This window comes from Maylandia zebra, linkage group LG1 (genome assembly GCF_041146795.1).
Source record: "Maylandia zebra isolate NMK-2024a linkage group LG1, Mzebra_GT3a, whole genome shotgun sequence".
Taxonomy (NCBI): Eukaryota; Metazoa; Chordata; class Actinopteri; order Cichliformes; family Cichlidae; genus Maylandia; species Maylandia zebra.
The window spans coordinates 18,888,424-18,903,264 of NC_135167.1; the positions used below are offsets into that span (position 1 = coordinate 18,888,424).

At 37.1% G+C, this 14,841-nt stretch overlaps 1 protein-coding gene across 1 annotated transcript in view; it reads right to left on the reverse strand.

Annotated features, from left to right (window-relative positions):
• adam10a (ADAM metallopeptidase domain 10a) overlaps positions 1 to 12,234 on the reverse strand; it is a 34,433-nt gene extending 22,199 nt beyond the window's left edge. Inside the window, exons 1-2 of the mRNA XM_004543082.6 lie at positions 11,886 to 12,234; positions 4,386 to 4,536 (exon numbers count right to left, since the gene is read on the reverse strand). Of these exons, the coding sequence (XP_004543139.1) occupies positions 4,386 to 4,536; positions 11,886 to 11,937 (203 nt within the window). The 5' untranslated portion in view covers positions 11,938 to 12,234. The remainder of the gene's footprint in view (positions 1 to 4,385; positions 4,537 to 11,885) is intronic.
• Between the last annotated feature and the right edge of the window lie 2,607 nt (positions 12,235 to 14,841).

A 14,841-nucleotide genomic window follows, 5' to 3' on the forward strand; every position in this document is an offset into this window, starting at 1 on the left:
ACTTCACTTTGTAAAGAAGCCCTACACAGAGACCCTGTGACTTGCCTTCTTCTGTCACCTGATCTGGCCACAAATACTCATGCGAGTGGGCATACAGAAGAACGCTTTTCTCTCGTTACAACAAACCTCTACAGTGCCAAACAGCCTGGCCTTGAGTTTTCACAGAAGGGAGAGTGTTAGCCTTAATTTGCACACACTAAATGAATTCAGTCAGGACATAAGACACAAGCTTAATGTCAAGTGGCATAGTATTATAGTCTGTGGTACAGCTACTTTTATTAATATTATTGCTCAGCTTTGAAAAACTGAAAGAAAGTGGTCAATTATTAGTTCACTTTTTGTTTTGTTTTTTTTACCACATCTCTGTAGCTCCTCATCTCTGCTACAGGTTAATTCAATTCAGTTTTATTTATATAGCACCAACTCACAACAACAGTTGCCTCCATACACTGCATATTAGAAGATAAAGACCCTACAATAATACAGAGAAAACCCCAACAATCAGATGACCCCTAGGAGCAAGCACTTGGCGACAGTGGGAAGGAAAAACTCCTTTAACAGTAAGAAACCTCAGCAGAACCAAGCTCAGGGAGGAGCAGCCATCTGCTCTAACTGATTAGGGATGAGGAGAAGAAAAGAAAAGAAGTTCTAGTATGCAATGCGATGTGAACATCAAGCCTCAAGACCTCTTAGTTAAATCTAGATATTTCTAACTGGCATGATAACTAGCAACTGTCAGACATGTCTAGTAAATTATCTTGTACAAGTAATACCTGACACACAGTTTTAATATGTGCAAAGGTTTCTACACTCCATGTGATACTGCAGAAAACTGGACACTTTATAACTAAATGTCCACTTATTTCAAAGAAAAATCTAAGAAACTTTTTAGAACTCAAATGTAACAGGTAGGCAGCATTAACTGTGCAGTTCTTGCTCCTTAATGCTTCCATAATATAAATCATACTGATGTACAGCAGGTATACTGCAGCCGTTTTTGGAAACTGCAGTATGCTCAGAGAGTTAAAGTGGTTATCTCACCAAAACAGGCAGTAGAGCTACATGACTTTTCAAACTAAGTTTCGCTTTTGCACAATGTGCAAAATGTCTAGTCTACAAAAATGAAATAAGCCTGCAAGTGTGAGCTTCTTCATTTAAAACACTCAAATTTTACTCATATGCTTCAATATAACCTCAAACAGACAACTGTGCCATGTAAAGTAAAAAACTCAGTTCAAACTAAAAGTGGAAGCATGACAAGCCTCCTTCGCACAGTGGAATACGAACAGTGTGTCTCCTTAAATTCGGAGCCTCAGACCAATCTCAGTTCCAGGGCCATAGATAAAAAGCTGCCTCACTTTACAGTGGCAACCTATATAACAAGACGGAAGTAATTGAAGGAAAGCTCATACGGTTAAAGAAGTGATATCCACTTACGCAGTCAAAAATCCTGGATTTAGGATGCTGAATACAGTTGATCCCAAGCATGAACCACCCAGCCTTATGTATTTGTGGAGTAAGCAGTGGACCATTTACTGCTCCTACTGCTGCAGATTCTAAGGCTTTTACTTACAAGTGAGCTTTTATGATTCACAAATGATGCAGATGATTGAGCAGAATCTTTCCTATAAGCTGAATTTTTTGAGAGGAGATCATATTTTCTGGCCAACCTAATAAGGCAATGCTAACAAGTTCTGCAAGATTCAGCAACAACTGGAAAAAGCGCAAAAGCTGGGTAAAAAGCCACAGGTATCAATATACCAAAAAACTGAAAGAAAGGACAAAAGAAAAAAAAATAATAATTAAAAAAAAAAAAAAAAAAATAATAATAATAATAATAATAATAATAATAATAATAATAATAATAATAAGGAATGAAACAGTATCACTGCACAAAACGTCAGTAAAAACATTAGCGAATATACTGGAATCAGAGTTTATAACCGCAACTAATTTAAATATTTTTTAAAAAGGAAAGAAGAGACAGGAGGAACACGCTTCAGCTGATTCATGAATGTTTGAGTTGCATAGTTTGCATCTTCCCTACTGGCAACATGTGTTTCAAACCCACAAACACAACAACCAGCTGATCTGCACAGACTTAGACAGAACATAAATGAGTAATCCATAACCTGTGACAATAAAACAAGATTATAAACTGTATTGTCATAATATTTTAGCAAGTACTCATAAATAACTACACATAATAAACAGATGCTTGTTTCATGTGCCTGAAAAAAATATTGGCCAATATATTGGAATTTAAAATCACCAAATATTGGTATTGATCTTAAAAATCATTCAGGGTCTAGTTTCATAAATGTATTCACATAGACGGGGCTAGAATAAATAAACAAACCAATCAATGTTGCTCGTCTTTGGTTTTGTTGAGCATTTACACAGTTTTGTCTTACAGTGCCTCTTTATTCAGTAAATATACCTGTCTCACAAAGACATGGACTGCATGGACACATTTAAAATGATTGGATGTCATGCTAAATTAGAAATTCATTCGTGTAGATTAGGAATAATACAAGCTCCAAATTATTATCATTGTGAACATTTTGACCAAAAGAAGGGAACCTGTGGCTAACAAGGTAGACCAGATCCCTGGTTCTTCCAGTCTACTACTGCATCCCAGATTTCAAGTTAGTATGCTTCAGAAAAAGCAAGAAAAAAACAAGTTTTGTTTCAGTTCTTAGCAAGGCTCAGCCAGTCAGGTATCACTAGCAATACAGCATTTTGTTTAAATTTTCTTTGCACTTAAAACACATTCGTGGCTAGAGCCTGCTCACTCCTCTGTGTATGCCTTATTTAGTGAGTCGCAAATACACAACAGTGGCAGTACAGATTAAAAATAAACGGTTTCCCTATCATTTTATGTTCAGTGTCCCCATTTGGATTGCTAACAACGGGCTTTCTGGGTGGAAAATCCAAGTTGAGGGGGCATTTGTCAAAAAACATTCCAACTGGGAACTCACCATACAAGTCAAAGTGTCCTTGGGCAAGATATTGAAACCCAAGTTGCCCCAATGTATCCACTGGAGTGTGAGTATGTGAATTTTAGACAAAGCGCTTAAAAATGCGTGAATGTGTAAATGAGGCTGTCACAGAAAGTACTCTGATTAGAAAAACACTAAAGTAGTATGAGTCCGATTGCCATTTTAAAAACAAATGTTTAAATTCTTAATAACCTTTTGAAAACACACCTAAAAGTACCTTCTGCAAAATGAATTAACAGCATTGACTGCTTTAACTGCGTTTCACAAGTTCATGTGAAAATGTGTAATTCTTACACATTTTTGTTGCAGTGTTGTTCCTTTACAGGAGATGGCAAAAATTCAGCTGATACAAATCTGGGAACATTTGTGTTGTTGCCCGTTTCCAAAACAAGGGTGGCACCACTGCACTCAGATGACATGGGTTTGATGAAGGGTCATCCTTGGATAATGTATATAAATGAAAACTGAATCTCTCAGGTTAAAATGAAACATGAAAAAACCTGAGTTTGAACTTTGAGCAATGAGTCTTATCTTAAGGACTATAACTAGTATCTTAGCCAAATAATAAAGAGATATTTTCCATTGACCTTTCTACAACTCCCTCTCTCAGCTCAGCTCTGTATATACAGCCACAACCAACACAAACTGAAACCATGGTGAGCAAATTAATTTCCACAGTAATTTATTAGCTGTACATACTTAATAAGAAAACAAGCCATGTCTTATCTTGACGGGCAATCACCAAGCATCACTGATCTCAAATATCACCGCCCATCTCCAAGATGATAATAAGAGTTAGAAAGGAAAATCAAATTATACTAATTATACTACAAATTATACAAAGCTATTCTTCTTAGCTCTTTTGCAATTCCTTGGTATGTACTGTATGTCTGCCAGTATGATAACACTGAAAAAACATTTCATATTGGCTGCAGCTCTAGTTTTAACAGGGAACCAGCATAACCAAGTCACAAAATACACAATATGTCATGTATAAAGGCATTAGGCAACAGAGCTTGCACTTATCAATTTGACAGGCAAATATACGGCTTGCTGATCATCCATGCAAAAAGGTGCAGTATAATCTTGCAGTGGCAACAAAGTGCACACAGACCAAGACTAGAAAAACCAAAACCTGATAAATATCACCACAACACACAAAGCAGTAAGAATTTATGAAAAGGTGTTTCACATTACTAAAAAAAAAAACCAAAAAAAAAAAAAACCCACTGAGTAATAAAAATAAATACTTCTTGTTTGATCCTAGGGCTGGAATATAAATTACTGATCACAAGAATAATAGACTTGGACATGAACTGAGTCAGCACAGAAAGAAAGAGTGACTACATGAGGAAGGCTGTGTGTGTTTCTACTTAAACTGACCTTCCGTGTGCATGGAAGTCCAGCTGCACGGTGCTGTCTTGAGGAGAGAGCGCCCTTTTAGCTCTCTGGTGACGGCTGTGCAAGGCTTCTGTGTCATATGATAAACCCTCATAGTGGCGAATATACTTGTTCAAAGGGTTCCCAAACTGACCTGAAAGAGAGTTCAACAGCTTTTTAGTACTGGTCAACAACAGTATCAAAACAAATAGGTTTTTATATTGTTTTATTAATCAAATGATAATTAAAATTTCATTCACGTATCGCTGACATTTTTCCACTGTAGATTAGCATGTAATTCTGAGATAATTCGTTTTTATCATTTCTATCCATGATTTTCCTGACGTGCCAATCTTTCAATGGAAATGGCCTATGGAGCAATCGATCTCTACAATACTGGCTAGCTTTAGTACAAGCCCGCACTCGCTAAACATGCTTAACAGGCTTATTCAGCCAATTGCTATAACATCCCCTGAGGTAAAACCCTACCGGCATCCATACCGACCCTTTTCTTTGTTCTTTTCACAAAAACAAAGCTAGTGTTCAGTTTAAAATACAAGTGAGGAGCACATGATACGATCAGGTGACGAGGGTCTGTTTCAGTAGTACTGTATAGCATTGTGTGAGCTTGTTGCAGGCTGCTTAAATGCTAATCTACATTCAAAGGGGTGTGTGTGTGTGTGTGTCCATCTATCTGTCTGTCTGTCGGTGTCTGTGCAACTCTGGTGGCCTTAAAAAAAAAAATCCTCAGCTATGACTCAATTTAAGGATTTGTTAGTAAGATCAAGTTCTAATCTTTTTGTACTGTAGGATTTTCTGCACATGACTAAGAGATACCTAGACTCAAAAATGCAAAAATAGATGATGTAGATGCTCCACATTATCTGCATTTTTACATTGCACTGTTCTGTTGACAACTACATAATTTCCATGTCAGTGGGAGGCATAACTCCCCATACAGGGAGAGGCTGCTCCAGGCTAGCATGAACTTGTCTATGAATGCACTTAGAAAATATTTCAACAACCATCTTCTTTAGTCTCATTAAACAAGGAAAATAATGTTTGCAAACTACACAGACAACACAGATCAACCTTTGCAGGAGGTCTCACCAACTTCATTCGTATATTATGTATATAATGAAGTATGCAGTGTGTGTGTGTGTAAGATATCATGTCACATTTGACCTCTTTATGTACACGGTTTCAAAAAGAATGCTGACAGGTATCTCCGGATGCCTTCACGGTAGAAAAACATGTTTCTAAAACAACTCTGAGCTTGTATGATAAATCAGTCATGCTCTCCATCTAAAGACTCTGGAATGAAATCTTTTAGCTTATGTTAAGGGTTACAGAGTTAAGCCAGTTGTAAGAGCAGGTTAACATTTTATGCAGCTTTCAAATACCTGAGAAAACTATCACTAACAAAAAATGTACCATCTTACTGCAACCCACACACACACACAGGTTATTGTTGCAAAACAAATACAAGAACCACGCCAAGAGCGCAAACGTCCGCCAAGGCAGCTCACTCTCTGGGCAGTACTTACTTTTAAGGGAGTAGTTTTGTATTTTCTATATATTCATTGTGTTTTCTTTGTTTGTTTTGTTTTTAATATACTTTATGTTTGTAGTGCAGTGAAAATATGGATATGGCACACTTTATTTTAATTAAGACCTTGAAGACCTTGGTGGATGTAAGCCAAATTTTAAATGATTGATAGCAGTACCCCACTCCACCTCCCACAAAAGTCGATCAAAATTCACCCAAAACTTTTCAAGCTAATCGTGTTTACAGGCAGAATGACATGCAAGCAAACATTACCAAAACCTCCTGGGCAGCGATAAAAGGTGGAATTGTAAACATAAACAATATAACAAAATGTAATGTTGTTTTACTTACTAAAATCTCTATATAACTCTTGATTCCCATACACAGACATCTTACTAAGCAGGTTTTTTTCATGTTGTGTGTAAACATCACATCCTGAATGTTACAAGCCTGAAAAGAATCTAAAATGCAGGCAGCTACACAATGTTGAAAAGGTTAAAAAGACACTTCCTTCTCTCAGTGACAACAAAGAATTCAAATCAACTATATTTAATGAACTACTCTTTATTACTAAAAATGTGTTGATCAGGATGTTTCAGGAAGTTAAACCAGATCAAATAGGTTTAAACATCAAACCAGTACTATCTGAGTTAATTTGTTCCACGTCATTGCATACCTCACAACTCATACTACACACACACACACACACACACACACACACACACACACACACACAAAATCCAAAAAAGGTAAAAAGCGAGGATTGCTCTACTCGCATGTCAACATTCCAGCCAAACTGAAATACAACATTGACTGGACTACCTAAATTGTAGCCATAAAATACACTGCATTCTTAACATAAAGTCATCACTACCATGTGAATATGCATGTATTTAATTTCTATCCAGTTTTATTTATATAGCACCAAATCAGAACAACAGTTGCCTCAAGGTGGTTAACATGTTAACGTAAAGACCCTACAATAAGAGACAAAAACCCAACAGTCAGACAATGCCCTATGAGCAAGTCCTTGGCGATGCTGGGAATGAAAAACTCATGGCTCAAAGGCTCATGGAGGGGCAGCCATCGCCCCAACTGGTTAGGGGTAAGCGGAGGAAGACAGGAAAAATGACATGATGTTGTGTATGTGATTTATAACATAATGTACACAACCTTTATGTGTATCTATAATTTATAAAATAGCATGCACAAAAATTGGAATTCAATTGAGATTTTTAATGCATTTTGATTTCCAGTGGTTGCAAAATACATTACTTTCAAAATGAAGCTCTTAGTTGCTTGCATTAACATCTCTATTAATACCCTACATTAATCACATCAGTTGGTTCCTTTGGATTGCTTTCTTTTACTTTTATTCTTCTTCTGTTTTTTAAAACATTTTCCATTTTTATTGTAACAATAAAAAAATACAATAAATCATTATGTGACAATACTATCCAACACTATTAGGAACTACATAGTTCACTTCAGACTGATAGCAACAAAAAATTCATTTAAACTGCCAGTGAGTTTTACTGAAAAGGCATCATCACTACAGAGCAATCTGTTTTCACTCTCAAGTCCTGCAGGAAAGTGCAAGACAGAGAGAGAGAGATAAAAAACCTGCTGACAGGAAGCAAAGACATGGTCACAGCATGGATCAGAACTGAGCTGAGCCTCGCATTGCCATGCACGCTGGGTCCTGGCAGCCCGGCTAAGACAATATCTCAGGCACCCGACTAAAATGTCTCTCCTTAACATTTTATATCATACAGTACTGAAAAAAAATTAAGTGGGTTGGCAAAAACCTGTAGGCATCAAGTCCACAACAAAAATTCACTCTACATTACTCAAAAAATGTCTGCAGGAAGCTGTGACTGTGAGAAGGCCAAGTAACAGCAGCTGTGCGAAAGTGAAATAACCTACATTACATGAAACACAGACTTCCTCGAAAATGTCTGGGCATGTAAACAGAGTAAGATTGGTTGTTGCATGTCACGCCATCATTACTAACAAGCTATCAAATTGCAAACTCAATTGCAATGGCCCCTCTTACATCAAACATATCTTTCAGAGGTACATGTGGAATGACATAAAGCCATTTGTTTGAAGCTTTGTGGAAAAACATTTTTTTAAAAACAACTGAGCTTGTATAATAAATCAGTCATGTTGTACATCTGAAAACTCTGGAATGCAATCTTTTAGCTTATGTTAAACTGATAAAATAAATTAATTAATAAAATTTAAAAAACACAAAGCGTGAAGTTTTGATCAGGACATTTCTGGCCCCACCTTCCCGATCCCTTTCAAGAATATAAATAGTGTTTCCTCATGTTGGTGTTCACATCAGTGGACACACCGCCTACAACTGCAAAGCTCTCCAGCGAGTAGTGCGGTGCTCTGAACGGATAATTGGAGGTGAGCTTCCCTCCCTCCAAGACATCTACAGGAAGCGCTGCCTGAGGAAAGCGGGGAGGATCATCAAGGACTCCAGTCACCCCAGCCATAAACTGTTCAGACTGCTTCCATCAGGAAGGAGGTTCTGCAGCATCCGGTCCCGTACCAGCAGACTGAGAGACAGCTTCTTCCACCAGGCCATCAGACTGCTGAACACGTCATAGACACCTCAGCTTCACCACTGGAACTTCAACATTATGCACTCCACACTGTATATAAATGCCACTCGTTTTGCACATATTCAACTCTGTATATTTTATATATTTTATTATTATTATTTATTTATTTATTTATTTATTTTTACTATTTAATTTGTAAAAATGTGTATACACACACACACACACACACACACACACACGTAGGAAAATATTTAGTATACACATCCAGAAATGCATACACTATTATATATTGTACATATATTTATTAGTTTCAGGTTGGCCATTCTTGTATTTTGCTCGTTTGTGTTGTTGTGTTTGCACATCTCTGTTGCTTGTGGGGCTCGCACACAAGAATTTCACTCGCATGTGCTGTGCCAGTGTGCCTGCACATGTGATGTGACAATAAAAGTGATTTGATTTGATTTGATTTGATTTGAAAGCTCAAAATACATTTCTGATCAGACACAAAAAAAAAAAGAAAAAGAAAAAAAAGGTAAAGTTGTGAGATGGAAGCAGGGGGGAAAAAACGTAGTCACTCGAGTCACAATTTCACTTGTGCTACTGCAAAAAACAAAACAAACAAAAAAACGCCAGTACAGATGTTTTATGCAAATACGTTGATGCACTTTGTACTTAATCTTGACATGTCAAATGAAGGTTTTAAAGACATAAAGAAGATTAATGTGTAATCACTAGGGCTGAACGATATATCGCATTTGCGATAATATCGCGACATGATCAAGTGCAATTTTCTAACCGCAAAGGCTGCGATTATACTGCGATTATAAGGCTGTCCAAATTACTACCATATCCCAGAATTCATAGCGCGGCCCAGCCAAACTCCAGTTTCCAGCAATGGCGGCCGCTACTAAGTTTTAAAATTACTCATACTAATCTTTCTGGGTCACAAAATAAACTTTTAACATATTTTCAGGCGAGAAAGTAGTTGTGTAAACATCAAATATCTGCTCGGTTTATCAAGATATCCCATATTTGCAAAAGTGCTTCGACGTTTTCAGAGGCGTCTGCTACCCACCAGCTCGACAGCTAGCCGGGAGCTTGAGGATTACTGATGCGGCCGAGAACGGCACAACTCCCGGCACATCATTTTCAGATCACCGCGGAGTTTCGCTGCTCGGGTTAAACGTAATATATAAGTCACTTAGACAACCTAAAAATGTTATTGTTGGGCTTTTTTCAGTGTTTTGTTTGTTCGTGAGTAAATCGGTTTGGCTGAGATTAAAGTTATTAGATTAGATAAAATAAAACTTTATTAATCCCCCGGGTGGGTTCCTCCTTGGTTTTCACACAGCTGACTAAACGTCAAACAGAAAACTTATTAAACAGAAGTATGAGACAGTCGAGAATTTACACCAGTGTCTGGTTATATTTTAGATAGCAAGAAGCAGACGGCCGAGTTTATTAAACTCCACCGAGACAGCGGTGACGCTAATCAGAATTTCACGCCTTTAAACTTTAAAGGCGTGTTTGTGTGTGTGTTTATACAATTGCTATTATGTTTGCACTTTATGTGTAATGTTACTGACTGCAGAGATCAGTAAGATGTGTGTATTTTTTATTTATTAGTTTTATTTATTTAATATTATTTTTTAATTGAATGACTGTCTAGTAGTTCACAGATGTCGAAAAACTGAGTGTGGTAAAGCCACTGATTTTTTTTTATGTATATTTCTGCAATCTGCACATTGTACTGACTTTCATTTTAATGTTTACACCAGGGTTCCTTGTCAGCACTTTATGCTCAGATGTTTGTAAGCTAAAAATAAACTATTGTGTATGTTCAAATATACTGTTGTGATTGAAGAAGTTAAATAAAAATGTCAGTCATCAATTCATGCATCACCTCATGTCATCATAACAGAGGTCTGTCTTCCAGGAAAGAACAGTTTAAAATTAATGTAATATAGTATTGGCCATACTATATGATGTATTGCTTGTCTTTGTTTAATAATACAGAAGACAAAGACCTTAAAAAATAATCGCATATCGCATCGCAATCGCAATATTGGGGCAAAAAATCGCAATTAGATTATTTTCCATAATTGTTCAGCCCTAGTAATCACAATGAAACAAATCTGAAATAAGCCAAGAAACTGAATTATTTATAATGACAGATTAAGCAATTTTTCAAACACAGCAGCAATATTTTGCCACAGGATATTAGAACTTTTTAATGAAGGTTTGACAGATGTTAAAAAGTGAAAATTGAATAATAATGTACCAGCTATCTTGCCAGATTATACAATTATATGAAAGTAGCACAGCAGCTCATTACCAACACAAGGCAGAAATCAATTTCTATTTGGTTTTCCTGTCCTGATTCTTCATGACAGCCCCCAGCTCTCAATAAATCTGTCACTGCCCTCACAGATAATAAAACTTCACAGGTGTAGTATCTGCAGTTAATCACATGCACACATTTTACACTGTGAGCTTAAGCTCGTCTGTCTTGAGGTTTTGTGAAGCAGGTGGTGTAACTGTACTAAATCTGGAAATAACCCCTTAGCGATGATTTTATTTTCATTTACACACAAATTATATCTATTTTAATATCACCAGTTACACAAAATCACAGTTTTGCTCTGTTTGTCTTACAAATGTTGATGCCTAAAGTACAATTAAAGTACCAATCTGACATACTGTAGAAAATATGTTATTAAGAAGGGCCTGGACAAAGTTTTGTAAGGTGGTTAAGTTATATTAAAACTTATAATATATCGACACCCAGGTAGTTACTCATCCACGGTAAGAACGGGATATATATCATCTCTTTCGACCAAATGCTTGAGTCAGCAGTAGAAAAAAGTACCGTATTTTGCTTCAGGTGCCTTTCTGACGGATGCAACTGCTTGTCACGCAGCTTCATACCTAACCTGCTTTTCACAGACTGTCCGACAAAACGAAAGTTTTTTGTTAAACTAGTCTCAAATTATTCTAGCGACACTGAATATTCATGGTAACAAACATATTCGGCAGTAAAACTCTTGTTTATAGACGTTAACAGTGTAAAGATTTCCCACTAAGCAAGTGACTGAAAGACAAGCCCCCCCTCCTCTACTACAGGAGTACTTAACCTGTATCAGCCAAACATAATTAATTAACCAGATAACAGCTAATACAGATTGACTACACACTGTAAACAACAACAACAAAAAACACAAACAAAAAACACACACAAGTTAACCGCAGTCTCCACAACATTAGCCAGCCAGCTAGCTAGCAAGTTAAACTGTCGACAGTACAACTACACGATCCGATTAGCGCTAGCTCTACTGACGAGCTCTAAAGACTTTCTCTGTTAGTCAACGGCAAACTTACCTGCAATATCGTGTAGGCAGCAAAACAGAAGAATTAGTTTGACAAATTCCATAGTGAAATGCCCTGTAGTCCCGCTTAACCAGCGAAGCTACACAGCGATACCCCTGACAGTTGCTTGTTTCGATTTCTGCCACACTTAAAGACAGAGTCGCCCTTCCTAGTTAGCTGTGACTCCCATCGCAAACACCGGCAGCTCTACCTCTCCAACAGCGCTACACACTGTCATAAACAGAGAGAGACAGACAGGCAGGCACTACTCCCTTCCGGTGTATGGGGCCAAAAGATATGGACACACCCGCCGTTCTGCGTTTCTATAGTATTGCGATCGTAGGTTGAAAGATACGTGAAAACAACTGGAAAAAAACACTACTGAGCTTTACACAACGCCACCAAAATGTGTCTGCTCCTGTGCTGAAAACACGCACTGATCTGCTGTTTACTGCTTGCACACATTATTTCCGGGTTTAAAAACTAAAGATTTAACTTTGTGATAGTGAAGTTATACATTTCCTGTTTCTCTGTCTATGTAGACTGCGCTGTAAATGCAAGGTACAGACTGCTCTGAGAGCGAGGATTCGCAACAAACCGGTCTGTAACATTAGCATAAAGAGAACTCGGGAAAGAAAGGATTAGTCATTCGTTTTTAATGATTTTTTTAAAGAATGAAGTTGAAATGTACTAATGAATCTCGAAGTACTATTTCGAGATTAAGTAGATACAAACTAAAAGAAAAAAGTTACAAAAATACAATTTGAAGAAAAAAATGAAATAATATTTTGACAGTATACATATTTATCTGTTTATTGCTTTGTGCAACCGCATGGTAACCGTGTAAAAGAGACATCTGTAAATTGCATCTGTAATTGGACCAGCAGGTAAGTATAAGGGTATATAAATTACAGAGAAACACTGGCTTTCTATACCTGTACCACCTCAGCCAGAAGGATTATTCTAGCTGCAGTGTATACAATTTATTGTACCCCGCAAAAGTCTGCAGTGTTCTTTGGGTGATGAAACCTATTTGTTATGTTCTGATTCATTAATGTTGAAATCCAGGCTCTGGGGAGGCCACTCTATGACTGACAATGTGTCTTTTCTATCCAGGTGTATTTTTATTGCATCGACAGTGTGTTTGGGGTCGTTGTCATGCTGAAAAATTAAGCCATTGCCAATAAAAATGCTTTGGTACTTTTCTGTGTTTATGATTTCATCAGTTTTGCCCAAATTCTCAACAGCAGTGGCTGAAATACAGTCTCAAACCACTGCAGGCATCTCACTGTTGCACCTCTCTCCTGAGCTGCTCTAATTATGACTTGAACCCAAAATGTCTCATTTGGATTCCTCACTCCATCGGGCCTGTTGCAGCTGATTTTCAGCTCAGTTCTTGTGTAATCTAGCATACCTCAGCCTTTTCTCCTTGTTTCCCTTTCGTAAGAATTGCTTCTTGAAAGCCGCCCTTCCGCTGAGATAATTTCTGATGAGGCTTCAGTGAACAGCATCAGTGATCAGCTGAAGAGACAGATGTATTTCCAATGCTGAAAGGACACAAGTGTCTTGCATTAGAGAATGCTGAGGCTTGTAATACTAAAAGAGAGATTATGCATATAGCAGGATCTAAAAACAAGTGAAAACAATACACAACATTGTTTGTGGGCATGTAACAACAACAACAACAAAGAAATCAATGCAAATAAAGAATTAGAACTGAAAAAGAAAATGTGTAAATTACTGAGACAGGAGAGAGATGGACTTCCAAGTTTGTTTGTTCTTTTTGCAGACTAGAAAATTATGGGCAGCCACATCACTCAAAATGACAAAACAACCCCCCCCCCCCCCCCCCCCCCCAAATAATAATAATAATCTGACATGTACTTTGCTGTTAATGTTAACATACAATTCGCAAGGGTTATGTTTACGTGCTTCACATCCCAGAAGTGACTGTGACTGACATCCTGTGACTGGCCTATAAATAATTCTCAGTTTTGATGCAGACTTCAAAACAGATCAAAACAGGGATAATCTTTTGTGTGAACCTGTCAAACTTATAATAATGGCCACGTAAAACGACCTTTTTCCTTAGCTGCCCACTTCTACATTCCTTTTCATGTAGCTCCACTGTGATATTGAGAGCCAAACCTCTTATCAAATATAACACTTTATTAAGAATTTTTTGTATATTTCACTTTTGCAGCTTTTTCTGGGTTTTGTCATTATAGGACGTTACTAAATACTATCTGTGGCAGAAATTTATGCCTGTAAAATCTGTGCTGAAACCCTAAATTGCGCTTCTTGTGCTAGATTGAGTATTTTCTCCCACCCAGTGTCTATAAAACGTTACTACACGTGGGATCTATAACTGTCAGATGTGGTTTTTGTTGCACAGCCAGAGCTCTATCTCAAGAATTTCCAGTGTGGGAAAATTTAATCTACTCAAAGATTACTCCGTTTTTGTGCTTTTTAAAATTTATTTATTTATTTATGTATGTATGTATGTATGTATGTATGTATGTATGTATGTATGTATGTATGTATGTATGTATGTATGTATTTTTATTTATCTTTTTGTATTAAAAAATAGACAAGGATTAAAAAAGTAGACACAAAAGTATACACTAAACTGTCAAACAACAAATTAATAAAACACATCCAACAAAAAGTATACTTTGTTGTGAATTTTTAAAACTCACAGACAGTGACAACCTCGCGATATCCAAAGTTGGACCTGGGAGGTCCAGCTACGCGAGATCACGCAATACAAATGCGCGTGCACTGGGACGCAAAGCGGTCACGGCTACGCCAGGCTCTTATCAATTTACGAGTACTCGTAAAAGTAACCACCTGAACATTTTAGCGCTTTGAAAGGCAGCCCGACTATTAAGTTATTCTACATATGATTCAGCTGATGCAAATACTTTTAAATGTTTTTAATTTTTATTTATTTATTAGATAAACGCAA